This window comes from Mobula birostris, chromosome 23 (genome assembly GCF_030028105.1).
Source record: "Mobula birostris isolate sMobBir1 chromosome 23, sMobBir1.hap1, whole genome shotgun sequence".
In the NCBI taxonomy this organism is placed as follows: domain Eukaryota; kingdom Metazoa; phylum Chordata; class Chondrichthyes; order Myliobatiformes; family Myliobatidae; genus Mobula; species Mobula birostris.
In genome coordinates this window covers 6,214,821-6,242,692 of record NC_092392.1, presented here as the reverse complement: position 1 = coordinate 6,242,692, position 27,872 = coordinate 6,214,821, and the positions used below count along the sequence as shown (strand labels likewise).

At 43.5% G+C, this 27,872-nt stretch overlaps 1 protein-coding gene across 3 annotated transcripts; it reads left to right on the top strand.

Moving 5' to 3' along the window:
• tmem209 (transmembrane protein 209) lies at positions 1-27,489 on the top strand. 3 transcript variants are annotated; one of them, XM_072241394.1, is made up of 15 exons: positions 1-56; positions 1,494-1,626; positions 5,665-5,723; positions 7,113-7,244; positions 11,143-11,384; positions 14,931-15,135; positions 16,956-17,131; positions 19,143-19,214; positions 20,597-20,693; positions 21,249-21,374; positions 22,163-22,260; positions 23,695-23,809; positions 24,329-24,426; positions 25,688-25,761; positions 26,259-27,489. In XM_072241394.1, exons 2-15 carry the CDS (start codon positions 1,496-1,498, stop codon positions 26,311-26,313), a joined length of 1,680 nt encoding a protein of 559 aa, XP_072097495.1. In that variant the 5' UTR covers positions 1-56; positions 1,494-1,495; the 3' UTR covers positions 26,314-27,489. The 3 variants fall into 3 exon arrangements, with proteins under 3 accessions (XP_072097495.1, XP_072097494.1, XP_072097496.1); XM_072241393.1 differs by having other exon boundaries at positions 8-102; XM_072241395.1 differs by lacking the exon at positions 7,113-7,244 and having other exon boundaries at positions 8-102.
• The last annotated feature ends 383 nt before the right edge of the window (positions 27,490-27,872 follow it).

Below are 27,872 nucleotides of genomic sequence, written 5' to 3'. Positions count from 1 at the left end.
CGTGCTTCACTTCCGGTGGCACGGCGATGCGTGTGGGGAGGAGAGGTCGTAGTTAAGTGAGTGAATGAATGAAAGAAAGGAAGGAGAGAGTGAAAGTGAGAGGTAAGAGGAGGAGGGCAGAGGGAGGATGGAGAGAGTGAAGGTGAGCATGGAGAGGAGATAGGAGGTGTGCATTGGGTAGGTCAGGCCATTGCTTCACACTAACGCCACCAGTTACCAGAGGGAATGGGGGGGGGAATTGAGAGGGGTTTGCTGGCGAAACAGAGGGGCAGGAGGCACTATAATGGGCTTTTGTTTGGTTATGGGGGGATTGAGGGGGTTTACTGGTGAAACAGGGGCAGGAGGCACTATAATCGGTTTTTGTGGGGTTATAGGGGAATTGAGAGGGGTTTGCTGGCGAAACAGAGGGGCAGGAGGCACTATAATGGGTTTTTGTGGGGTTATGGGGGAATTGAGAGGGGTTTGCTGGTGAAACAGGGGCAGGAGGCACTATAATGGGCTTTTGTTTGGTTATGGGGGATTGAGGGGGTTTGCTGGTGAAACAGAGGGGCAGGAGGCACTATAATCGGTTTTTTGTTGGGTTTTGGGGAGGTTTGTAATGGCTGGAGTTTTCAAGGGAGGGGACTGAGTAAAATATAAGATTTGATGAGGGTTTGAAGGGGATGTCTCTCTTGTAGGGGAATCTGGATTTAGGGGTTACAAAAATGAAGTCGAGGTGATTATTTTCCCCTCAAGTGAGTCATAAAAAAATATAAGAATTAAGGATGACTCGCCCATTGAGTCTGCTTCTCTCATTAAGATCATGACAGATCTAACCCTCTCGTAATGATTTTGATTCCCCTAATGTAAGGGGGAAGGAGGTGGTGGGACCTTGAAGCTGTTCCTCAGAGTGGATTGGAAGCAATGTTTTTGAATACAGAGGCAGAGGAAAGGACTCCTGATTTGGGGCGGGGGGGGGATGAAAGGTTAGTGAAAGACAGGATACAGAGGAGTCTAGGATACTTTTTGATCAGCATGGTGGGGTGGAGTGACTTATTTCTGCTGCTGACATGTAGGGATCAGTCTGGTGCAACTGAAGCCTCTATACTGAGCTGGGGAATGTCACCCATTCCTGGGCTTTGTAGAACTGGAGTGTTTGTAACCAAAGCACACTTGCTGTGAGCTTGATTTATGAGCAACATCTGCTCAGAGTGATTGTGCTTGCAATCTCCAAGCACTTTGTCTTGATCATTGGATTTGGGGAGTATATTCATCCTGTGATTATTGATCGTTGGATTTGGGGAGTATATCCACCCTGTGATTATTGATCGTTGGATTTGGGGAGTATATTCATCCTGTGATTATTGATCATTGGATTTGAGGAGTATATTCAGCCTGTGATTATTGATCATTGGATTTGGGGAGTATATCCACCCTGTGATTATTGATTATTATTGGATTTGGGGATTTATCCTTCACTGAAGCCCAGATGATGATCATTTTGACATCCACAGAGATGGATCGAGTACCTGGCACTGTCCTTATTGACCAGACTATACAGATGAGGAAGGAGGCACAGACCAGGAAGGTGATACTAGTGTGGGGCTTGCTCAATGTAGGTCTCGCAGGGATGGTCTACATGGAAATGTAAGTCATTGTTCCTTTGCTTCTGGTTTTCTATCATAGCAAAAGGCTTTATAATTTGGTGAATAAACTCTTCTGGTTGATCCTCACCAGCCAGGCCATGCTAGACAAGCCCAGGCATCGTCCCTGAAGAAGATGGCAGAATTTGCCATCGAAGCGTTGGTTTTAGTTGACAGCTGTACCTGGCTGGAAGCCCAAGAAGAGTTTATTTATCATATACGCCAGGAAGGCACGAGATCCTTCTTCAGCTTTATAATTTACACAAAACAGAAAACAGTTACACTTCAATTGCACTTTTCTCAATCTCTGGATATGTCAGGACAATGAAAAAGTTTTGATGTGTATTGTACCATGAGGTCAGCAGTTCTGCTCTGATATGTTATTTGAGGGGGATTATTACTTCAGGACATACACTCAGTGACCACTTTATTAAAAAACCTCCTGGACCCCATAGAGTGCACGTTCATGGTCTTCTGCTGCTGTACGCCATCCGCTTCAAGCTTTGACAAGTTGGGCCCTTAGAGATACTCTTCTGTACACCACTGTTGCAACACGTGGTTATTTGTGTTACTGTTGCCTTCCTATAAGCTTGAACCAGTCTGGCCTTTTTCCTCCAACCCTTCTCAATAACAAAACATTTTCGCCCGCAGAACTAGGAAGATTTGAGGAAGTAGAAGGGTGGGTTAGTAAGTTTGCTAATGATACAAAGGTTGGGGGTGTTGTGGATAGTCTGGAGGGTTGTCAGAGGTTGCAGTGCGACATCGATAGGATGCAGAACTGGGCAGCTAGAGCTCAACCCAGATAAGTGTGAAGTGGTTCATTTCAGTAGGTTAAATTTGAAGACAAAATAATATAAATGGTAAGACTTTTGGCAGTGTGAAGGATCTGAGAGATCTTGGGGTCTGTGTCGATAGGACACTCAAAGCTGCTGCTCAGGTTGACAGTGTTGTTAAGAAGGCGTATGGTGTGTTGGCATTCATCAACCGTGGGACTGAGTTCAAGAGTCGTGAGGTAATGTTACAGCTATACAAGACCTTAATTAGACCCCATTTGGAGTACTGTGTTCTGTTCTGGTCACCTCATTACAAGAAGGATGTTAATGCTATAGAGAGAGTGCAGAGAAGATTTATAAGGATATTGCCTGGATTAGAGAGCGTGCCTTATGCGAATAGGTTGAGTGAACTTGGCCTTTTCTCCTTGAAGTGACGGAGGAGGAGAGGTGACCTGATGGAGGTGTATAAGATGATGAGAGGCATTGATCATGTGGCAGCCAGACACTTTTTCCCAGGGCTGAAATGGCTAACACGAGGGGGCCCAGTTTTAAGGTGCTTGGTACAAGGGGGATGTCAGAGGTAAGTTTTTCTCACAGAGTGCTGGGTGTGTGAAATGCACTGCCAGTGAAGGTGGTAGAGGAGGATACAATAGGGTCCTTTAAGAGGCTCTTGAATAGGTGCATGGAGCTTAGAAAAGTAGAGGGCTACATGCAAGGGAAATTCTAGACAGCTTCTAGGGTAGGTTACATGGTCAGCACAACGTTGTGGGCCGAAGGGCCTGTAATGCGCTGTAGATTTTTTTTGTTCTATGTTCTAACTGCTGCTCACTGGACACTTTTGGTTCTTGCACGATTTTCTGTAAGCCTTAGGACAGAGGTTCTTAACCTTTTTTATGTCATGGCCCCCACCATTAACCGGGTCTGTGCAGCCCAGATTGGGAACCTCTGCTTTAGAGACTATCGTGCAGAAAAATCCTAGGAGATCAGCAATTTGTAAGATACTCTTCCACCCTGTCTGGCGCCAACAATCATTTCATGGTCAAAGTCACTTAGATCACATTTCTTCTGCATTCTGATGTTTAGTCTGAACAACAACTGAACCTCTTGACCATGTCTGCATGCTTTTATGTATTGAGTTGCTGCCACATGATTGGTTGATTAGATATTTGCATTAACATGCTGGTGTAGCTAATGAAGTAGCCACTAAGTGTAATTTCCCTGCTCTCCCTCTCAATTAAATCTATTTTACTGTTTAACTCTCACCTCGGCTAGCGGCTTAATATAGGGGGATGATAGCCCCCGGCCCGGCCAGACTTAGAAATCTCGTTTGGGTGGATGCTGCATGATGTGTCCCCTGTTACAAATCAGTATCACAAGATAACAAACAGTATACAATATGCGATTAAAAAATTGACTATAATTTTAATAGTCTTAATTTGACTATATGATTAGTAAAAAAGAAAAAGGGCCTATTCCCATGAAACAAGGTTGGAGCTCACTGATAAGGCTGCTCGTCCACCATCGACCCCCTTCGATCGTCGCTGACCTTCAGACCCTCACTCCAAGTCCACTCCATCCGAGGTCTCCCAACTCTCTCCTCACCTCTCCCTGGCAAAAGACCCCACGAATTCCCGGCCCCAGACACACAAGAAAGAACAACATCCTGCTCATTGGCCAACGTGCCCTGTTATCTCTAGTCATAACCCAGACATTGCTGCTACAGAGAAACCATTACCTCAGCAGTGGAACATTACAGTGAAGCCAATACATTAGCAGTGAAATCTTACAGCGTGTTACGTTATAAGAAAAAGCGTTTGTTAGAAGTCTAAAATATTAAAGGGACAATGGTGCTCTGATAGAGTGGCTGCCTTAGTGTCAGAGACCCAGGTTGAGTTCGAGCTGGGGGGATGTTTGTGTGCAGTTTGCATGCTATACCTTTAAGTGTGGGTTTACATGGGTGTCTGATTCTCAACATTCAAATTTATTATCAGAGTACATACCTGTCAGCCCATACAACCCTGAGATTCCTTTTTGCAGGTATTCTTAGCAAATCTATAGAACAGTGGCTGTAACCTGTAAACATCAGGAACTTAACTGTAAACAAACTGTGCAAATGCTGATATAATAACGAGCATGAAATCCCAATATAACAGAGTCCTTAAGTGAGTGTAGCTGTCCCCTGTTGATCAAGATCAAGGCACCTGGAGCCTGCTTCCCACCCCACTCCTTCCGATGTTCCTGGCCTCTGCTTCCCTTGACCTCTGTTGATCAGGATTGACCACAGATGCTGCATTCTTGCTGTCTACTGTACGTTGGTGCAGCATCATCAGTCGATATGCACACCAGACCAGTACGACGTGGAGAGTAACCTGTTGCCCGTGCAGCAGACTCCCCCTCTCCACACAGCTGATGAATCCAAAGGAACGGCGCCAGTAGTGTTGTAGAAGTTACCAGTCAATGTTGAACTCAACGTAGGACTGCCTTAGGGACTCCAGTTCTGGGTTTTTCGCTCGGGGTTTACTCCCAAAGCTTTCACCGTGAGTGGGTATAGCTGCAAGGTATTGGAGGTTTCAGATCAGAGCTTTCCTTCTACTAGATGAGCTGCCAACCACGGCTGTTGAGCCCCATCTGTCCAAGGTGACTGGTTTTAAGGTAGCAGTAACCTACTTTTGCTCCTTCTCCTGTCAGTAGAAACAGTTCTGCCAGGCTCAGTAACTAAGCCCACACTTGGCCAGGAGCTGGACCTGGTTACAGAGGCTATTTGAAATGCATTGGGAGCATTTGATAGGTAGTGGGATTTAATCCCCACCGCCACTGCCAGCTATAACAATCTTAAGCACACTAATTGTTGACAATTCACAATGTCCCAGCATAACCCATTAAATAGAGTCCATCTCATAACAGACAGGATTCACCAGATAGCTCAGGAAAGAGCACCGGTGGAATAGCTCGCACTTACACACTGCCAGTCATAAATGGCTGACTGCGAATAGGCTGATCTGTTAATAGTTAGCTCATAACAAGGGCTTGTAATTTCAAAACTCATGATCTGCTTTCTATATTTACTGAACTACCGATGTAAAAATAATGGGCCAGGAAACATTCACTTGTGCTGAGTGAGCACATTAGTTATTACCCCCCCCCCCCCCCGTCTGAGCTCAGTCAAAGTATCCCATTTCCATGTAGAGTGGAATTTTTGGGGAAAAATTGGTTGTATTGTGTTTTTTAAAAAAAAAAGCAATTTTTTGTTTTTAAATCTCATTTTGCAGGACTGGCAAATTGCTGTACAAATTCTACAAGATCAACTACTGGCCCCTGTGGTATATTGGTGAGTATTTCCAATTTCTAGTGACCCTGCTGCCCCGATTCAATTCAAGAGGGCTGATCCTCTGCATGATGGAGTCACAGTTGGGCTATGTCGTGGATTCTGCCTGCATGCTTCAGATCGGCATGAAAATGCACAAAATCCTCTTGCATGTTAAGTGGCTGCTGCTCTGCCTGGGTTCTTCCCTTCAACCTAACCTCTGTTACGAGGTCAATTTATATCCCAAGAAGCATTCTATTGTGGTTTTTGCAGCCTCCTGCACGAGACACAGCCTCTTTCCCTTTTTGTATTTATTATTAAAATTATTTACTTAAATTTATTTAGGATTCGGCTTCCATCACGTGAATGGCACAGTAATGTAGTAGTTAGTCTGATGCTGTTACAGCATGGGTTGTCAGAGTTTGTACATCTTCTCCAGGGATTGTGTGGGTTTCCTCCGGGTGCTCTGGTTTCCTCCAAAGATATACCGGTTGGTAGGTTAATTGGTCATTGCAAATGGTCCTGTGGTTAGGCTGGGGTTAAGTCGGGGGTTGCTGGAGGCACAGCTAAAAGGCCTATTCCACACTGTATCTCTAAGTACATAGATACAAAACTCTGCTTGCCCTTTCCATAAAACATACTGTCGCAAAAGAATTGGGCTATTTGACCCATCGAGTCTGCTCTGCCATTTCATCATGGCTGATTTATTACCCCTCAACCCCATTCCCCTGCCTTTGGTGCTCTGACTAATCAAGAACCTGTCAACCTTTGCTTTAAATATACCCAATGACTTGGCCTCCACAGCTGTCTGTGGAATTGAATTCCACAGATTCACCACCTTCTGGCGAAAGAAATTCCTTATCTCTCTTCTCATGTCCTAATCTGCCTCTTGAACATCCAGTGGCTGATTGTATAGTAATCCGGTGGAAGAACCTGCATGTAAATCTTGTGTCCATACCTGTAGCTGAAAGCAGTCAGCTTCTCACAGTCCATGTGATAGATATTACGAGCATTGTGTTCTGTCTATGTTAGTTGGAATGTTTGAAATATTAAGTAAAAATTGTACATTCATGTTGATCTCTTCTGTTGCGAGTCTTTGTAATGGCGCTGCGGTGGCATAGTGGTTCGGTAGCATAGCGGTTAGGGCCGCGGTATTACAGCTGAGTTGAGAGTTCAATCCCAGTGCCCGTTGGACACCCTCCTCATGAAATGGGTGGGGTTTCCTCCCACAGTCCAACCACATAGCTGGTGGGTTAATTGGCCTTTGTAAGTTGTTCTGTGATAAGGTTAGGGTTAAATCGGGGCTGTTGGGGGTTGCTGAGGGGGTGCGACTCAAAGGGCCAGAAAGACCTACTCCGCACTGTACCTCTAAATAAAAAAACTTGACGATTTACTTCTCTCCTTTTGTTCCAGAGTTCGGTCTGGTTGTCTTGTTTTGTCTTAATGCCTTAACTGATTTCTGGCGTTACTTCCGGAGTGCTGTAGTTCCAGCTAACCTAGTGATGACCCCACAGCAGCAAACGCTACTGGGAATAATGAATCCGGGTAAGTTGGAACATAGCCGAGGCACCTTTGAAGGAAAGAGTACTGGTTGGGATTAAAGATCTTCTCTTTGTTTCGTGCCATGTGCAATCATGGATGACGTGAGTTCAAAGGCTACTGAACAAAAGGCGTTTGTTGCCTCTTGCTCTCCAAGTGCTCTGTTTTACTGAGGGGTTAATTGGGCAAACACATTTATTGCTGTGGGCACGGAGCAGGGTTTGGGTGTGGAGACGTCAGTGGTGTTGTGGGTGTTGTCCTTGTGATGGTGACCCGCCACTGGTCGGGGTGAACCATGGAAGTTGCATCCTTGCTGTCAAAGGCGATGTACAAGCCAGCTCAGAGTGATCTGGAGGGCAAGCTGCTGCCCATGTGGCACGCTCCCCCTCTCCTTACAGCTAACGAATCCAAAGGAATAGCAGAGACCAATACAGTTTGACACCAGCAGCGTTGCAGGAGGTACCAGTCAGCATTGAACTCAACATAGGAATCCAGCTCCAGAATTTCCCTCGGTTTACTCCCAAAGACTCCCCTGAGAATGGGTATAGCTGCAAGGCAGCGAAGGTTTGTGATCAGATGAACCCAGCCTCCTGTAATTAGCCTTGTATTGATTGCACATGTTGGCGTCTTACACTGTGGACCAGCGCTGGGGAAGAAATCAGCTAGATATTGTGCACAACCGGAGAATTTTAAGGAATGTCATAATGGGATCAGGATAGAACACCTTTTGATAACTTCTGAATTGAAACTTCTTTTGACAACACTGATACCTGTGCCTCAGTCAAAGCTACTTTCTTCTTATCACTGCATTCAGGGCTTACCTGGCCAGTGTCCATGTGAATCAGGTAGAAATCCATAAGTTACTACCTCAGTGGTTGCTTTAAACGTTAACTCTTTGTATTTCCCCAGCAACACTTTACCTACATCTAAGTGACGGCCGCTGGACCTTCTTAGTCCAAATTCAGTCTTCAGCAAATAGCAACCGCAAAGCATACGTTACCTTGGGGGGAGAGGGTGAGGGTGTCAAATGTGTGATGAGCTCTTTATTTCCCCCCCTTTGCATATTTTAACATCTGTAAAGCTCATTTCCCTTAACACAGTTGAAACAGTCAAAACTATTTGTCCATTAGCAAGGGAATCTGGGAATACAGGTCCATAAATAATTGAAAGGACAGTATTGGGTCCCTTATCTTAGAAAGGATGTGCTGCGATTGAAGAGAGTTCAAAGGAAATTCTTGAAAATGATTCCAGGATTAGATAGCTTGTCATATGAAGAGTGTTTGTTGTCTCTGGGCTTGTATTCACTGGAATTCAGAAGAATGAGGGGTGACCTCATTGAAACCTATTGAATGGTGAAAGGCCTTGATAGAGTGGATGCGGAGAGGGTGTTTCCTATGCGGAGAGGGCGTCTAAGACAAGGGGACACAGCCTCGGAATAGAGGTGTGTCCTTTTAGAACGGAGATGAGGAATTTCTTTAGCAAGAGAGTGGTGAATCTGTGGAATTCTTTGCTACAGGCAGCTGTGGAGGCTAAGTCTTTGTATATTTAAGGCAGAGGTTGATAGATTCTTGATTGGTCAGGGCATGAGGGATATGGGGAGAAGGCAAGAGACCGGGGCCAAATACCCTGTTACTTTGCTGTACTTTTCTTTGACTCCATAACTCTAATAAGCTGTTGTTACCTTGAAACTATCCGTGTACTCTAACCCCGAAATCACTGCACTGAATGGAAACCCTCACTTTTTCAAATCTCTTTTTGATGCCAGCCTTTCACCACACAAATCTCTACTGCACCTGTCCATTACTTTAATCTCTATCTGTAGTAGAAAAAGTCAAAACTCTACCTAATGATCCTATCAGCACCCTGACTGATGTTCTTCCACAGTCTCCTTGTTATTAATCTCTCTGCTCCACATATCAAAACTAAGGAAGAAATGGAAGACTAGCAGAAGATATAATTGCATTGGGGTGGTGGTTGATGTTGAGTAGTGTGGTATCATAGCGGTTAAAGCAATGCATTACCACCAGCGATCACCAATTAGGATTCAATTGCTGCCACTGTCTGTAAGGAGTTTGTACGTTCTCCCGGTGACTGCATGGGTTTGCCCCAGGTTCTCCAGATTTCTCCCACAGTCCAAAAAGATGTACCAATACAGTCAGTGAGTTGTGGGCATGCTATGTTGGCACCGGAAGTGGGCTTTTGTGGGCTGCCACCAGTGTTTCATCAGACTGTATTGGCTGTTGACCCAAATGATGCATTTCGCAACCTAGAGAAAATCTGCAGATGCTGGATATCCAAGCAACACACACAAAATGCTGGAGGAAGTCAGCAGGCTGGCAGTATCCATGAAAAGATTATAGTCAATGTTTCAGACTGAAACCCTTTGGCAGCGCTCCTGTGTGTTTCTTGTACATGTGACAGATAAAGCTAATCTTTAAAGTAAGAAACAAGGGGAAAAGCCAAACATTCTGTGAGGATGCAGGGAAAAGCTAGCGCACATAGGTTGGAACTTTGAACTAACAGAGAGGACATCTTGTGTTGACTGTTATAGTACAAAGATGAAAACGTGGCAGCAGAAAGGCCAGGCTTGGATTCTTGTGTAGCTTTTAACCTTGTAACATGTGCCAAGGCCCTTTACAGGAACATTTTGCATGTGGCAGCGGGAGATGAAGATGACAAATAGTTTGGTTTTAAATAAGGAGGCAAAGTTTGCTGAATTTCAAAGCTTCAGGCCCAGGCAGTTACAGTCATTGGAGGGCTGAATTTGAGTAATGTGATCCTGAGGCATGTAGATCTGGAGAGGAAAAGGAGAGGCAAAGTCACGGATGGAATTAAAAACTATAATAATTTTAAAATTGATGTGCTTTTGGACGGGGCATTTTAAATCTTTATACTTTATTGTCGCCAAACAATTGATACTAGAACATACAATCATCATAGCGATATTTGATTCTGCGTTTCCCGCTCCCTGGATTACAAATCGATTGTAAATATTAAAAATTTAAATTATAAATCATAAATAGAAAATGGAAAGTAAGGTAGTGCAAAAAAACCGAGAGGCAGGTCTGGATATTTGGAGAGTATGGCCCAGATCCGGGTGAGGATCCGTTCAGCAGTCTTATCACAGTTGGAAAGAAGCTGTCCCCAAATCTGGCCGTGTGCATTACTATGGTCTGTAAGCATAGGTGATGTATGAATCAAAGTCAGTGTAAGTTAAGAAATTGAGGGGTGGAAATTGAGAGGTTGATCAGGTTAGGAAGGTTGCTGTTATTAGTCGAGGCATTGAGCTCAAAAGCCAAGAAGTTGTGTTGCAACTTTATAAAGCTGGTAGGCCATATCTGGAGTATTGCATACTGTTACAGGAAGGATGTTGAGGCTTTGGGGAGGGTGCCAAAGGGGTTTACCAAGATGCTGTCTGGATTGGAGTGCATGTGCTATCATGAGAGGCAGGATAAACTTGTTTTTTTTTTCTCTGGAGCATTGGAGGCTGAGGGGGAATCTGATTGAGGTTTGTAAGATTATGAGAGGCAGAGATAGAGTAGACAGGGAACATCTGTTTACCAGGATAGAAATGTCTAATACCAGAGGGCATGCATTGAAGGTGAGAGGGGGTAGTTTCAAGGGAGATGTGACGGGTACATTTTTTACTCAAGGTACGTAGAAGCCTGGACTGTGTTGCCTGGTATGGTAGTAGAGGCAAATACATTAGAGGCTTTTAAGAGCTGTTTGGATAGGCACATGAGTGTGAGGAAGATGGAGGGATTAGAGTTTGGGTGATTTTTGATTTGATTTTTAGCTGGTTTGGCACAACACTGTGGGCCAAATAGCCTATTCCTGTACTGTTCTATGTTCTATGATCGTAGCCCAATTATTAATCACTTTATTACGAATCTTCTTTCCTCAGTGATGCAAACGACACCGCAGAGGAAGCCAGCCACCGCATCTACCCCCAACAGTTCTCCACCTGGTGCCTTGCAGGGCCAGAGTGTCCTATCCTACAGTCCTCAACGGCCAATTGGTTCCAGCCCCAAGTTCAGCCCTAACTGTATGACGGGGTTTAGCCCAAACATGCAGACACCTTCCTTGTCAGGAAGCGGGTCCTTCTCATCTTCTGTGATGTATTCACCGGGCAGCAGTTTCAACACGGTAGGTGGCGATGGGGCAGATTATCCAGCTGTTACATCTCTCTCAGTTCATATTTAAAATTGCCATCATGGGTTTATTACTGTTTTCATGTTCCCACATTTTTGCATTACAGCATAGGATTTTCTACAACCTTATAACCACTAAATCATCTTTGTAATTTCATTGTGATATAAGAAACCTAGAATGAATTTGCCCAGGGCAAACCTTTGGGGACAGGAGCCTGACGCTGAAAAACTTTTTTGGTTAAATATAAGACAATGTGGCACCAACCACTCCCCCCCCCCGCCCCCCCATCTTTATAGTGTTTTGGGAGCTTTTGCATCCTCTAGAGGGGGAACTTAGTGATTTGGTTTAACATTACATCTACAATAACAGTGGTATATCCAACCTGACTTCTGTCCAGTTTCTGGAGTGGGACTTGAACTTACAACCTTTTGACCTGTGCGAGTCCTACTGGCCAAGCTGCAGCTGACACTGAATAGGGCTTGGCACTCTTGCCATCTGCTCCCCATGCACCCGATGAATTCCGCAGGATTTTGCACCCAGATCTTGGGGTGCTGTCCTTCCCAGCACAAAGGGGAAAATGCAAATGAAGTTTTCCTTTAAATCCCTAGCATCTGGCTCTAAACGAGGGGATTGTAATTGGAAATATTGTTCAAGGTGTTTACTTTCCATTTCCATTTTGGCTGACTGGTGGCAGTACCATGTGAAAGTGACAGCTCCTTTCCCCTGGCCGTCGTGGCCATCTGCTCCCTTCACTTGGCTTCTCATTGTTGGCGTCGTGCTGTCGCCCAGACTCTGTTGTTTGTGCTTCCATCTGCCGTTGTGTTAACACTTTCCCAGCTTCTTGAAGCACTGCCATCTAGAATATTTCTTACTGATTCAATAAGTTTTTATCTACGCAGACCAATAGAGTCTGAATCAACATTCAAGTTTTGCAGGAAGGGCTGATCTCGTCCACTGTGGTTTCTGAGATACTCAGAAGGGCTGCTGAGGGGCCTGGTTGAGTGTGTTGGACCAATTGGTATGTAATACCAATTCTGAGTTGATACATCAGAATCAGGTTTATTATCACGGACATACAGTATGTCATGAAATTAGTTGTTTTGCAGCAGCTGTACAGTGCAATACATAGAGTACACTCAGGTACATTCCTGTACCTAACCTGGTGGCCACAGGAGTGCAACCTGTTGTGGTCTTCTGCTTCAGTGGCCCATCCACTTCATGGTTTGACATGTTATGCCTTCAGAGATGCTCTTCTGCACACCACTGTTGTAATTCATGATTACCTGAGTTACTGTTGCCTTCCTGTCAGCTTGAACCAGCCTGGCCATTCTCCTTTTACCTCCTTAAACTGCCACTCACTGGATTTTTTTTGTTTTTCACGCCATTCTCTGTAAACTCTAGAGACTGTTGGAACGTGAAAATCCTAGGAGATCAGCAGTTTCTGAGATGCTCAAATCACCGTGTCCGGCACCAATAATCATTCCACGGTCAAAGTTACTTAAATCATATTTCTTCTCCTTTCTGATATTTGGTCTGAACAAAAACTGAGCCTCTAGACCATGTCTGCATGCTTTTGCGCATTGAGTTGCTGTCACCTGATTGGCAGATTAAACGTTTGCATTAATGAGCAGGTAAACCTGATAAAGTGGACATTGAGTTGCATACTCTAAATTATAATGAATGCCTATTACAAACTTAAATAATGCAAAAAGAGAGCAAAAAAATAGTGGGGTAATGTTAACAACAGGAATTCTGCAGATGCTGGAAATACAAGCAACACACATCAAATCACCAGCAACTTTGATGTGTGTTGTGGGGTAACGTTCATGGGTTCATAGTCCATTTGGAAATCTGATGGCGCAGGGGAAGAAGCTGTTCCTAAAACGTTAAGTGTGTGTCTTCAGGCTCCTCTCTGATGATGGTAATGAGAAGAGTGCATGTCCTGGATGATAGGGGTCCTTAAGATAGATGATGATTATTTTTAGGCATTGCCTTTTGAAGATCTCCTCAGCGGGGGGGATGCTAGTGCCCACGATGGATCTCCTCAGCGGGGGGGATGCTAGTGCCCACAATGGATCTCCTCAGTTACCTGCAGCTTTCCCCAAGGGTGGGGAGAGGGGGAAAGTGAGTCTCACAGTTGGTTTATAGAGTTCCAGTGGTAATGATTCGAATTCTGCAATTCAAAACAAAGCTCTAGACTTTTTAATTTAAAGAATACTTAAATGCAGTATAAGAGTAAAGATTATTTTCTTGGTCTAGTCCTTTTATTTTTCCCTTATTCCCTGCATTTTCCCCATATCAAATGGTGATGAATGGGAATTGCCTAGCAAGGATTGAGGGCACTTGACAACTCAGTTATGACCAGACGTTGAGAAACAATTTAAACTGAGGAGGCACCTTTCACAATCCCTAAACCAATTTGCTCATTTTGAAATGCAATCACTTGTAATGTCGATAACGCTGCAGGTGTTCTTGTGGACAGCAAATTGGTATCATTAGTTTGTTATATGCCACATCGTATGACGTGGGCAATCGTGGTCTTTCCACGGCCATGATTGCTCTTGGCAAATTTTCTACAGAAGTGGTTTGCCATTGCCGCCTTCTAGGCCATGTCTTTACAAGACAGATGACTCCAGCCTTTATCCATGCTCTTCAGAGATTGTCTGCCTGGCGTCAGTGGTTGCATAACCAGACTTGTGATGTGCACCAGCTGCTCATACATACATCCACCACCTGCTCTCATGGCTACATGTGATCCTGATCGGGGGCAGGTGGTACACCTTGCCCAGCAGTGACCTGCAAGCTAGCACAGGGGAAGGAGAGCGTTAACCCCCTTTGGTAGAGATGTACTGTATCTCAACCCTGCCACCCCAAAAGTTGATATAAGCCCAATTAATTTTCCTTAGATTTTGTTTAGGTATGAGGTACATACTTCCACAATTTTTAGATCTTATAGTATTTAATACTTGCCACAATTCAAGTTTATCATCCTATGATCTGGTGATACTCCATCTTTCCGAGTACTGTAGTCAGGCTGCTGCAGTCTAGTCTCATCAGCATGATGGCGTCTCTGCACTGGTAAGTTGGTCAGGTAATTACTTTTGTATTTAGGTAATGCCAACATTTATATTTTAACATTTCGATTGTCAAAGAAAAGCTATTGGCTGGTGAGGTGGGGTAGTTTCTCAGTTTTCGACGTCCTTGAAGAGAAAAGGTGAAATTGCAATCTGTAACTTTCATTATAGTGAATGTATTATGGGAAGCTGTTTGGGTGTGGGGGAGGGGAGAGGCCAAAGGGCAACTGGCTTTTTAAAATTAAAAGTTATTAAGAAAGAAGTAAGACTATCAATGTAGTAAATAAATCATTGTATAAGAAATCTGTATCACCCCTGTGGCACTGTCCATTGGCCTCTTGAGACTGACAATACCAAAATGTTCATGATGCATGTTAATTGAGGGGTGATTTATTTATTTTTTTGCAAGAGGCACTGAAATTCTTTTCGGCTGAGCTCATGGAGACTTCTTTCTTGTGTTGTTCAGGGCTCCAGTTTCAGTCCTCCCCAAAATTCCTATGTCTATGGTAATAACATTGCGAGTTTCGAGTGCTCCAGCCTGAGAGCTCGATACCGGTCAGCGCCAGTCGCGTACAGTGCCCCTCTCACACGAGATGAGTACGTTACAGATATGAAATCTCTGGAGAATTTCCTTCGTTCCGAAGAGGAGAAGCAAGGCCGCAGTCAAATGGGTTAGTTAAGGCTCTTACTGTTTAAGTTCTTTGTATGACAATCTGAACTACACTGAACAGGAGGGACTCTATTTTAGGCCAGATCTGTACTGAGTCTTGTTCCCCACCACGGATGATGGGACCCCATTTATGGATATGAATCTTGACTGGTAGGCCAGTGGAACTTTGAGTAAATCTTCCTGCAATCAGAATCCACTTATGGTTAGTGCATGAAAACATTCTGAGATCGAGTTCCTTAACTTACAGTAATTTCTCCCCCTCTTCTTTCTCTCCTTTTCCATTCCCCATTCTGACTTCCCTCTCACCCTTTCTCGCCTGCCCATCATCTCCCTTTGGTGCCCCTTCTCCTTCCCTTTCTTCCATGGCCCACAGCCCTCTCCAACCAGATCCTTTCTTCGTCAGGCCTTTAGCCCTTCCACCTTCCCAGCTGCTTACTTCATTGCTGCCTCTCCCAACTACCCACCTATAGGTGTCACCTTCCCACTTGTACTGTTTCCCCTCCTTCTGCTGTCTGTCTTTTTTGGCATTTGCCTGTGACTCTGTGTGTGCTTGCGTCTGTGATGATGTCTTTTTCATGGCTTTTACAAGGCGCGGAGCGAGAGAGAGACTGTGTGGCACGCCACTCCTCACACAGACATTTTCGCAGTATTTTTCCCTTTATTTTACGAGGTCGAGTTGCGATCTGGCCACTCAACCTGGCATGGATGGAAAGCGTACTCAGGAGCGGGCCCGACTGGTTTGGAATCCGGGAACCTCCGCTTCCGGGTCCAGCGCTGATGTCATTGCGCCACCTGCAAGCCCTCCTTCCACCTTCTAATACTAGCTTCTTCCCTCTTCCTTTCCAGTCCTGGTGAAGGATCTCAGCCTGAAACATTGGCTGTTTATTCCTCTCCATAGGTGCTGCCTGACGTGCTGAATTCCTCGAGCATGTGTGTTGCTCCTGTGAAAATAATAGCTGTGCGGGAAAGAGCAGAGGTGGTGGAATTAATCAAGACCTCCTTCAACGAGCTCACAGGCACAGTGGACCAAATGGCAATGTTCCGTACTGTATTCTGTGATTGGACCAGCATCTTTTTTTGACATTTTCCAAATTTTTTTTCTCTCATGAATTTACTGGCGGCCTGTTCTGCAATAACTAGAGTATTGTGGCACAGATCTTTAAAAGGGATAAGATGCTGGAGGAGGGGAGTTCTTGATATTTGAGAATATCTTTCTGTTTATTGTAAATTGGCAGGTGTTGTGCAAGAAGAGGGGAACCTTGTGCAAAGGTCTCCTAGTAGCCCACAGACGTTGCTATTAATTGCTGTGTGCAATTTTGATCATTCCCCAATTGATAAACTCAAGCAGCTGGGCTCTGATCCATATTATTGGTTCCCCACTGCTGGTATAAAATCGATGACTGCAGTTGGTTTCAGTACTTCTGTGCTTTGAGCGCAAGAGCTGGTGTGTGTTATTTCAGAACTACGTTAAGCCTTACTGTGATGCTGTCCTCACTAGCTTTCTTGCCTTCGCATATTGATGAATGAGCACTTGGGTAATTTATCAGACACTGCCTTGGTCCACAGCCTTGAAAGAGAAAGAGGGGGGGGGGAAGGCAAGGATTTATTCCATCAAATTAAGCTGGGAGTGAAGAGAATGTCCCTGCCAATATAAGGTTGTAGTATTTTGAAAGTGAGGACATTCTTTATAGGTAATGTGGTGTTGTGCTTCATTTCTCAAAATAGTCTGGCTTGAACTGTAGGAGGTTGGGAAACCGAATGATTTTCGTTGTCTGACTTTTATTTGCTGGAAATCTGAGTTTATTTAATGTGTGCACACAGGGAGTCCTGATTGTCCGTCCAACAGCAGTAGTCCAACTTTTTGGAACTACAGCCGCAGTAGTGTTGACTATGCACAGTCACTGCGCAAGTTTCAGTACCAGCTCGCTAGCCGCTCCCAGGCTCCTTCGGCTCACAAGGATGACACAGATCTGGGCTCTAAGCTGCTTGCAGGAGAGGTATGATGCACTATCTGGATATCTGGCATTTCACTTCAGTAAAGGTGATGGGAAAAGTTATGTTTCTAGCAACCATGTCAGTGCTTGGCCATTAATGTTTTTTCTGCTGTTCCTACTTCTATTCTCATATCCATTTTAACTCACCTAGAGTAAGACCATAAAACATAGGAGCAGAATTAGGCCACTCGGCCCATCAAGTCAGCTCTATCATTCCATTATGGCTAATTTATTATCCCTCAAACCTCATTCTCCTGCCTTCTCTCCATAACTTTTGACACCCTTACTAATCTTTGCTTTAACTATACGCTCTGATTTGGCCTCCGCAGGTGTCTGTGGCAATGACTTCCACAGATTGACCACCCTCCAGCTGAAGAGATTCTTCCTCAGCTTGCTTCTAAAGTGACATTCTTCTGTTCTGTGGGTGTGCCACCTAGTCCTAGATTCCCCCAATATAGGAAGAGAAGCATCCTCCCCGCGTCCAGTTTGTCTGGGGCTTTCAGTCTGCTCACAAACACGAGAGAGTCTTCAGATCCCGGAAATCCAAAGCATCTCTCAAAAAATGCTGGAGGAACTCAGGAGGTCAGAGCCTTCAGCATCTTGTGTGTGTCGCTTTCAATATTCAATGAGATCCTCCCTCATTCTTCTTGCATGCCAGTTATTTTCCAAACGATAAGAATGAGAAGAATTTAACCCTTCAAGCCTGCTGCACTGTTTGATAAAATTGTGAGTGATTGAATCATTACTTTGACCTGGGATTGATGTGACTTAGGTCAGGTTTGTTCTGAGCTCGTGTATGTAAGGAGGACGTTTGATGGCTGAATTAACAAGGATGTTTAGAAATACAGTATTAAGCAAATGTTAGGCACATATATATATATAACTAGGGTGCCTAAGACCTTTGCACAGTATGCACAGTACTGTATTTGCCAATGTGGAGCAGCGAGCGTGTTTGTAACTGGAGGGAGCAAAGGATGTTGGGAATGAAGGTGAAAGGGTGTGGGATAGGTGGCAGAGAAGGAGTGCCAGGGACAGGGGTGGTGTGGGTGCAGACATACCCAGCCCTGAGACGCCAGGCAAAGTCATTTGATTCCAAGCAATTGGTTTATTGATCATTACAGAATCTCTCTCTGGTGTTTCCCACTCCATCGCCACTCCCTTTCCCTTTTCCCAACCATGATTCCCTGCTCCCTTCCCTCTACCTGCTCTCAGTCCACAATAGAGACCCATATCAGAACCAGGTTTATCATCACTCACATAGATTATGAAATTTTTTTTAAAATTTTTTTTCAGATTTTCATATACAAATATATATATTTCCCTCATCTCAGTCACTCTCGTTAAAGGCTCTTGCTCCTATATATTGTTCCAGGGTTTCTAAAATATGAATGAACAGCTCTTCTAATAATGTTGAGTAGTGAACTTGTTGCACCATTCAGTTTGATATTGAATGATCCATGCCTCAACTCCCATCTATCTGTTGTACCACCCATATTCCTTTCATATCAGATATTCACCTCAGTAGAGGTGGTGGCCAAGTCATTATAAAACAAAATACAAGGGCACTTAATTGAATATTGTGTGGTTTCTTGGTTTCCACCAGCTTGAGTAAGATGATGGAAGGCCAAATCGTAGAGGTGAAGGGGCTACAAACTGGAGCTCTGAGTTGTGCAAAATGGCAATAGAGTTATTACCATAAATGGGGTTTGTTCTCTACTCTAAAGTACTGCAGCCTGCACTTGCACCCCTCATTGCTCTTACTAGCCTTGCTGCTGTGTGTAACGGGAAGCCTTGTGATACAGTTTGGATGTTAAGATCTGATCACCAAATCTCCTGGTAACCTATATATAAATTGACGTTTTCCTGGCATGCATCCTACAGAATTTCAAGCTAGCAAGAATCCTTCTAAAAGGAAGGGGAAATAGACACATTGAATCTACAAGAGGTGGTGGGGGGGGGGGGGGAACAGAATAATTCAACAGAATACTTGAATTCTGATTATTGTAATTTGCAGGTGTGGATCAGGTTGAATATGAGTCGGCAGCAGCTGGATCTTCTCGATTCTTGGACGGCTAACCTGAGGAATGTAAGTAAGAGTTGTATAAGCCTCAGTCTCTGGCTTAGAAGATGCTTGCCTTACCTGTGAAGAACCCATAAGCAAATTAATCCTAATTGAATCTCTCTGCCCCTCCACCTTGACTATTCTCATTACAACATTGGCCTACTCTGTTTGGAATTCTGTGAGTGCTAGCACGGATGTGCAGCTATGTCTCGGCTACTCTTCCCATGCCCTCTCGTGGGTGTTGACAGGGTTTGCCCACTCCATGCAAAGAGAAATGAGCAACTTCAGTCGAAACGGATAAATCTGCACTAAGCAACTGGTTACCATTTCTGCTCAGAATAAGACCAGCAGACGTAACTGCAGAATTGGGCTATTTTGTCCATTGACCCTGCTCTGCCACTCCACCATGACTGATTTATTATCCCTCTCAACCCCTTTCTCCTGTCTTCTCCCCATCTCCCATACCCTTTGACACCCTGACTAACCAAGAACTTATTAACCTCCACTTTAGTGACTTGGCCTCTATAGCTGCCTGTGGCAATAAATTCCACGGTTTAACCATGAAGAGATCTGCATTTTAGTTAGGTTGATGGAAACTGCTTGGGATTCCAATTTTACCGTGAATCAGCATAGACTTTATGAAGGGGTCAGTACATTCAGGGTGCTGGCTCGTTGAGACTAATATTGAAACCCTTGGTGAAGGCAAATAGTTGTTCTATTTTCATTTTATAGTTGGTTGTCCATGATGGGCTCAAGCAGCAGCAGTGGTAGGGATTGTAATGCTCTCTGTATGCGAGTTACATCTGTAGAGAAATTGAGGGAAGCAGTTTTGGTAGTTCAGCACTTTTCCTTCTGCCTTGGGCAGTCTGGGCATAACCTGACTGAGACTGTTTCAAACTTGAATAATTGAGACCTTCCTGGTATTTGTTAGTTTTAGTTAGGTTAAAGGAACAAAAGGGCTGTGTATACACCATTTTGATGTCATTGTCAGTTTGCCTACCTTATTGCCTTTTAATCCTTTGTTCTTATTTTATTTAGCGATATGGCGTATGACAGACCCTTCTGGCACAGCAAGCCATGCTGCCCAGTAACCCACTTATAAAGCACGAGCCTAATCAGAGGACAATTTACAATGTCCAATTAACCTGCTGACCAGTCCATCTTTGGACTGTGTGAGGAAACCCACATGGTCACGGGAAGATTGTACAGATGGTGTCGGAATTGAACTCCATTCTCCGAAGCCCCCAGCCGTAGTAGCGTCACACTAATTTCAATGCTATCATGTCGCCCCTATACATCCTTAATTCCCATGTTTGTCCTCAACTCTATTTTCTTGGAAATATTTACTAATTTGCTTAGATGAAACATTATAAGATCCTGTCGTCTTGTATTTTATCTGTACTTAGTGGATCAATGAAACAATTTTGAATCGTTTGGTCAAAGAGATTGATGGTGTGAACACACAGCTAAGGAGGCTGGGATGTCCTGAGCTGCAAGTAGGTGGTAAGTATATTCTGTAAGGGCTTGTGTCTGGGAATAATGGCCATTTTTAACCATCAAGGAGGCCGAGTTACAACAACCAGGAAAATCACCGTTAGGGCAGTAGAACTGGGTGCTGCAATTATTCTCAGGGGTTAGGTTGGGGGTTGTGTTGGGCTCAGCTCATGATTTTGTGTGATTGGGCTATTCCTGCTGGGATGCCCCTGGTGAAGGCTGTGGTTCCTTTGCTCTTCTATTCCCAGTTTGATGCTGCCCCCTGCTGTCTGTGTGAAGTTTTTTCATTCTCCCCGTGGCCACATGGTTTTCTATGGGGTGTTCCAAATACACCCCAGCATAATTGGCTATGGTAAATTGCCCTGGTCTACTGTGGGTAGTGGGATGTGGGGACAAAGGTTTATAGGAAAAAATAGTGAGGGAGTGGGATTGCTCCATGGGCCGGCTGGATAGGCTGAATGGTCTCTTGTGTTGGAAGGAAATATATGAAAAAAATGTGGGTTTTGGGGTGCGAGGTGAAGCCAATAAAAATGGGTCAATTGATTTGTGCCTTTTCCCTTCCAGAGACGAGTATCAGCAGCCTAAGGCAAGCAGCCCTGGTAAGAGCTCCCCAGCTTCCAACATTGAACATAGTTATCCAATACCTGGACATCACCTCAAACCAAGAGTACTTGGTGGAGAGAATCAAAGGCAAGTGTTACTGTTTAGTCTATTTCTCAGTAGTTCATGTGTATGAAAATTTCAGACTTCTATCATTAAGCAACAAATTTAGATGGGGTGGGATTATAAGATCTTGGGACTGGAAGGGTTAGCGTATGAGGAGTGGTTGATTGTTCTGGGTCTGTACTCCAAGAGTTTAGAAGACTGAGGGATGAATCTCACTGAAACCTATCGAATATTCAAGTGCCTACATAGGGTGGACGTGGAGAAGATGATTCCTGTAGTGGGGGATTCTAGGACTAGAGTGCACAGCCCCGCTGCAAGAATGTCCCTTTTAAAACAGATGAGGAATTTCTTTAGGTGAATTTCTGGAATGCATTGGGTATACTTAAAGTGGAGGTTGATTAGTAAGGGCTTCAAGGGTTATGGGGAGAAGACAGGAGAATGGGGAAATGGAAGAACAGAATCGATGGGTCGAGTGGCCTAATTCTGCTCCTATGTCTTATGGTCTTATGATAGTTACTTTTGTTCCACTCTTTTTATGCAGTGGATTCCGTTGCCCTGTGTTGTGTTAGTGGGTTGGTGAATTTTGCAATCCTGCAATAGCGTGGAAGTTTTTGGTGCATCTGACTGACTGCACTTGCCTTGCTTCCATTGGGTGCTTGCAATAGAAAATGTTCCGTTCCTTATCACTGACAACCCCAACCCGAGCTCATATGTTAGAGCTACAAGTCATTGTATTTGCTCAGATTATCGTTTCACTGGTGGTTCATAACTTCCTATTTAGGGTTTTCCTTACTTTTCTTGGTTTGTTGCAGAACTTGCTCATGGTGGGTGTATGAGTTCTTTCCGATGGAGTGGAGGAGGAGAATTCAAGTCCAGGAAATGGGATACTGATCTTCCCACTGATTCTGCGGTGAGTACCTAAAAGGGTGAGAAATTAGAGCAGGAATGAACAATGTGGTGTGTTCAAGGTAAAATTATTATCAAAGTACATATATACCACCATATTCAACCCTGAGATTCATTTTTTGTGGGCATACTCAGTAAATCCAAGAACCATAATAGAATCAGTGAAAGACCTCATCCAACAGGGCCGACAAACAACCAATGTGTGAAAGGCAACTTGTTATGCATGTACAAAAGGAAGGAAAAGAAATAATAAATAAGCAATAGATATCAAGGATATGAGATGAAGAGTCCTTGAAAGCGAATCTGTAAAGTTGTGGGAACAGTTCATTGTTGGGGTGAGTGAAATTATTCCTACTGGTGGTTGAGGGGTAATAACTACCTGAACCTGGTGGTGTGAGACCTGAGGCTCATGTGCCACCTTCCTGATGGCAGCAGCAAGAAGAGAGCATGACCTGGGTGGTAGGGGTCCCTGATGATGGATGCTGCTTTCTTGTGACGGTGTTCATGTTGATGTGCTCAGTGTTGTGATAGACTGAGCTGTATCCACTACATTTTGGAGGATTTTCTGTTCAAGGCCATTGGTGTTCCCATACCAGTTTGTCAAAATTTTAGACGTCATTCCGAATCTTGGCAAACTTATAAGGAGGTAGAAGCCCTGTCGTGCTTTCTTCGTAATTGCAATTGCATGCTGCGCCCAGCACAGGTCCTCTGGAATAATAACACGAAAGGGTTTAAAGTTGCTGACCCCCTCTGCCTCTGATACCTCAGAGAGGACTGGCTCACGGACCTCTGGTTTCCTCCTCCTGAAGTCTGTCGAGCCTGTTCTACCAGTTATCGCTGATCTGATCTTTAGCCTTGGATATATTTTCCTTTCCAATCCCCAGATCTCCTGATTCTCCTATGGCTGAAAAATCTATAATATCAGTACTGTATTGGTGCATTTCTAGGCATGTTTAATATCTTCATAAATCTTCCAATCTATGTATATGTGAAGAAGCTATTAAAGTATGTCATCCGATTTACTGAACCATTGAATATAAACATTATAACATTTATGTGTTGAAACGTGTACGTGCAAAGCATTGTCCATGTGCCAGTTTTCATAGGTTGGGAAAATAAAGTTCAATATGGAGAGAAATTTAAAAAGTGTTCAAAGGTTGTTGAAAACCTGGAATTTAAGATGCTTTGAGACTAGAAGCAGGAGGTTAATGAAACAAGGAATTATCAAGCCTTAGGAATTGGGCTATAGGCATCTGAATGCTTTGCTACTAATGTTCAGATGAAGGAATGTGCCAGGGTCAAAAGTGGTGTGTTTGACGGCAGGAATCTGGAAACAGTTGTTGGGCCAAATTCAGTGGATGGTCTTACTGAGGCTCTGGAGTAAGGACAGGATCAGTGATGTGATTCTCTAATAGATGTTCTGCTTCTTTTCTTTCAGATTATAATGCACATGTTCTGCACTTACCTTGACTCCAGGCTACCTCCACACCCCAAATATCCTGATGGAAAAACTTTCACTTCCCAGCATTTCATTCAAACTCCAGATAAACCAGGTGAGTATTTATCTGTAGCTGCCAGCAGCAATGCTGGTACGCTTGTTTAATAACTGCAGTCACACTTTAACTTAGAACTGTGCCAGACTGGGCTGCTTGGCATCATTGGGTCTAGTTACTTCATTCAGAGCAGGGTCCCATGCAGGCAGTGAGTTGAACAGTATGCATCTGTTTTTTAAGGAGGGAGGACTAGGAAATTTATAGATAGTATTTGAGTTGTGCCTAGCCACACAGTCATGGGTGTAAAGAGAATAGAGCAGTGAGCTAAGCACGTGTCCCTGTTGAGCTCCAGTGTTGATTGTTAGTGAGGTGGAGCTGTTATTTCCAATCCACACAGATTGTGGTCTTCGGGTTCAGAAATCAAGGACCCACTTGCAGAGGGAGGTTCTGTAGCTTTCTGATCTGGACTGTAGGAATTATAGTGTTAAATGTTGAGCTATAGTCAACAAACAGCATCCTGATACAGGTACTTGCATTGTCCAGGAATCTAATTCTTCTGCTTTCTAATTCATTTTGCAGATACTACAAACGAGCATTTGTTTTGTATACATCAAAGTAACATCAACCCTCCACACTACCAGCTCATCTACCAGGGCCAGGTGTACAGTTTGCCAAAGGTACCCACAAGAAGTATCTTGATTTTTAATATTCTTTCTCATGATCTCTGGTACAGTGAAAGGTGTTGATTTGCATTAATAGATTGTTTCCCCAACTTGTGTCTTCAAAGATCTCACAGACAAAGGATTTTTTTTTCATTTTATTGCGGAAAGAAAGATAGTTGTATAAAGTACCACAAGCAGCATTCTGGGAAGAAGCATCTCTTTCCTCAGGAGTCTGCAGAGATTCGGCATGTCATCAAAAACCTTGGCAAATTTGTATAGATGTGTGGTGACAGTGTATCGACAGGCTGCATTACAGCCTGGTACGGGAGCAGCAATGCCTTTGAGCAGAAAATCCTACAAAAGATAGTGGATTTGGCCCAGTACATCATGGGTAAAACCCTCCCCACCATTGAGTACATCTACATGAAATGTTGCCTAAAAAAGCAGCGTCCATCATCAAAGATCCTCACCGCCCAGGTCATGCTGTTTTCTCGCTGCTATCATTAGGTAGAAGGTACAGGAACCTCAGGACTCGCACCACCAGGTTGAGGAACAGTTACTACCCCTCAACCAACAGGCTCTTGAACAAGAGGGGGTAACTACACTCACTATTTCTGGTGTTCCCACAACTGATGGTCTCATTTTAAGGATTCTTTATCTTATTTCATGCTCTCAATATTTATTGCTGTTTGTTTATATTTGCATTTGTACAATTTGCCATTCATTGATCCTGTTTACAGTTACTGTTCTGTAGATTTGCTAAGTATGCTGGCAGGAAAAAGAATCTTGGGGTTGTATGTGGTGACATGTATGTACTCTGATAAATTTTACTTTGAACTTTGGGGTAATGTTAACGTGAGAGAGTGGAAGTAGGGCACTGTGTTAGTAGACTTAGCTCAAAATTGCACAGAACTGGATGGTGTGCTTGTTGGTAGTTGGGATTTGGTCAAGTGAATTGCAACCTACTTCAGTAGAATCAGCAGTTGTACAATTATTAGTGGATTTATGCTGGAGTCACCAAAAATCAGAAATGTACATAAATTTTGTATAAATGTGTTGGTGTTGCAAGCTCTGCATATTTCAACACTCTTCCAAAATTTGTCCACACCACAGAGTGATGTGATAATGATCATATCATACATTGTTGAAGTTGGTTGTGGGTGAAATTTTGATTAAGATGCTTCTGCATTCGTCAGGAGGACAGCATATCATTTGATTGAGTACAACGAAACTGAAGTAGATTTCATGTTCCAACTTGGAATAATTTTTTTTTCAGGACAGGAACAACATGTTTCACACTATCCTGATGTTTCTGTACATAATTAAAACAAAGGAGTCTGGAATGCTGGGGTATGATATTTTCATTTTTTCAAACTTTCTTCATTGTTTGATAGAATGCAGTCTGTCACAGTTACGGCAATTCTGAGATTTTATTTTTCATTGTACTTTATTCCAATGTTTTTGTTCATATTTTCCTTTGACTTCATTTACCTGGAAGCAGTGTAAGTAGATTAATCAGTCATGATTAAGTCTTCACTGCCCTCTCCAAATCAGTACCCACCAATTTTTGTGTCATTCTTCCTGGAACTCCAGCCTCTTTTCAACATGAAGCATTAACTCACTGTCTTGGTGAATGCTGACTGGCTTGCTGACTATTGCTAGCATTATTTCCTGGGTGTAGCTTGCTTCTTTCCAGAGAGCAGGAAATTTAACCCAGAACTGAGGCTTTTCCTGGAGTGCAATATCAGTGAAAGTTCAGTTAACTTTCTTAAATTGTCCTTTTTCTGAAAATTTTAAGGTGATAATATCTTTGTAGCACTTAATACATTGTTCTTTTTTTTTTACAGACGGGTAAATTTGGGCTTGTCTGGAGTGAACGTTTTGTGGATTTTTGGAGATTAAGGATAAATTGCCAGGAAACTTATCTCGTATTTGTATTGAGATCATGCAGAAACTAAATCATCTCAACACCTGAAAACTTCCTTCCACAGGCTCACATTTTCCTTGATCTCGTACTGATACATAACGGAGAAATGCAGGCCTTTGCAAAACAAACTCTCAAGCTAGCATTGTGCCAAACCCTTGAGACTTCATCACTGTACTGAGTACCTGGCTGTAGTGCAGTTCTTCCTATCAAGATGTTTTTTGTCATTTTGAACCAATTCTTTCTGTCCTGTTCAGCACCTTTTAGCAATGAATGGAAGCCAGTGTGTACATTTGAAGATTTTTAAAGCATTGTGTCTGAGATTGCCAGATTTTGATGGAGGATTGAATATCAGAATTATGAAATTCTTTGAGGAGCAGAGAGACTGTTTCAGGTCGATGTTTGTCATTGTGTGGCCAAAGTTACTGTGGTGACTCCCTGTTTCTCCTGGAATTAATCACGTGTACATTGCTGTTTTTTATATATTAATTTATCATGTACCCTGAGCAAACCTGGTTCTGAAGTACAGCAGGAAGCACTGTTTTTTGACACCCTGTCCCAGAAATGATGTCTTCAGAATGGATGTTAATGGAAGGTCGATGGGTTCATCAGGGAGGGAAGAGGATGAGGACAGATCAATTAATACTGATGAAATGTCTTTCTTCCAATGTCTGCATCCAAACAAGTGATCTGACCAATGTCCACCCAATTTGGGACTTTTTTAAAATAAATTGTGTAATAAGCATTGTGGTGCTATAGCTTCATAGACTGTGTTGGGACACACCATGGACAGAAACACTGATCTGTGATCTATTCCTCACTTGGGTGATAAAGGGACCTTTTTTCCAAAACACTGTTCTAAGGAAGTTGCATCATCTTTTGTATTGTGGGTTAATGATTTGTTGAATGTTTTTATCTATTTTAACTTTTAATATCAAATCAGAAAAAATTTTGTGATTCAGTTCATAGGATGTATGAAGAAGCTGTTCCATTCAACGTAACACTTTGCCTTTCTCTCAATGCTGGATGTGGACCCCCGAATACCAGCAGAGCTCCAGTACTGATCAGTCACTCTTCAGCTTTCAGTGGGCTATTTAATAGTTCACTCTGCCTTGAAGAGATCTTTTATAAAAAGAGAGCTGATAAAATGTCTCAACCCGAAATGTCGACTCTTTATTCCTTTCCTTAGATGCTGCCTCACCTGCCAAGCTCCTCCAGCATTTCGTGTGTGTTCCTCTGATCCTGTCTGCTCCCCAGTGGAATGCACTGAAGATTGGAAGCAGGAAAATGACTTTTCTAGTTCTTCTCTCCAAGCTGTGCAGCTAACTGCCATGACCAGTGAGTTGCTCAAAGGTTCCACGGATTTACTTTATTTAGAGATACAGTGTGGAATCGGCCCTTCTGTCCCATTGCACCTCACCAACCAGCAACCCCTGATTTAACCCCAGAGTAATAATGAGAGAACTAACCAATAAGTGTCTGGACTGTGGGAGGAACCTGGAGCACCAGGAGGAATCCTACACATTCCATGGGGTGG

Excerpts from the sequence above, each read along its gene's own strand:
- tmem209 (XM_072241393.1), top strand. The coding sequence starts at position 69 with ATGAAAGAAAGGAAGGAGAGAGTGAAAGTGAGAG. Across the intron at positions 15,136-16,955 it reads GCAAGGCCGCAGTCAAATGG|GGAGTCCTGATTGTCCGTCC; the intron begins GTTAGTTAAGGC and ends GTGTGCACACAG. Across the intron at positions 24,427-25,687 it reads AGGTGTACAGTTTGCCAAAG|GACAGGAACAACATGTTTCA; the intron begins GTACCCACAAGA and ends TTTTTTTTTCAG.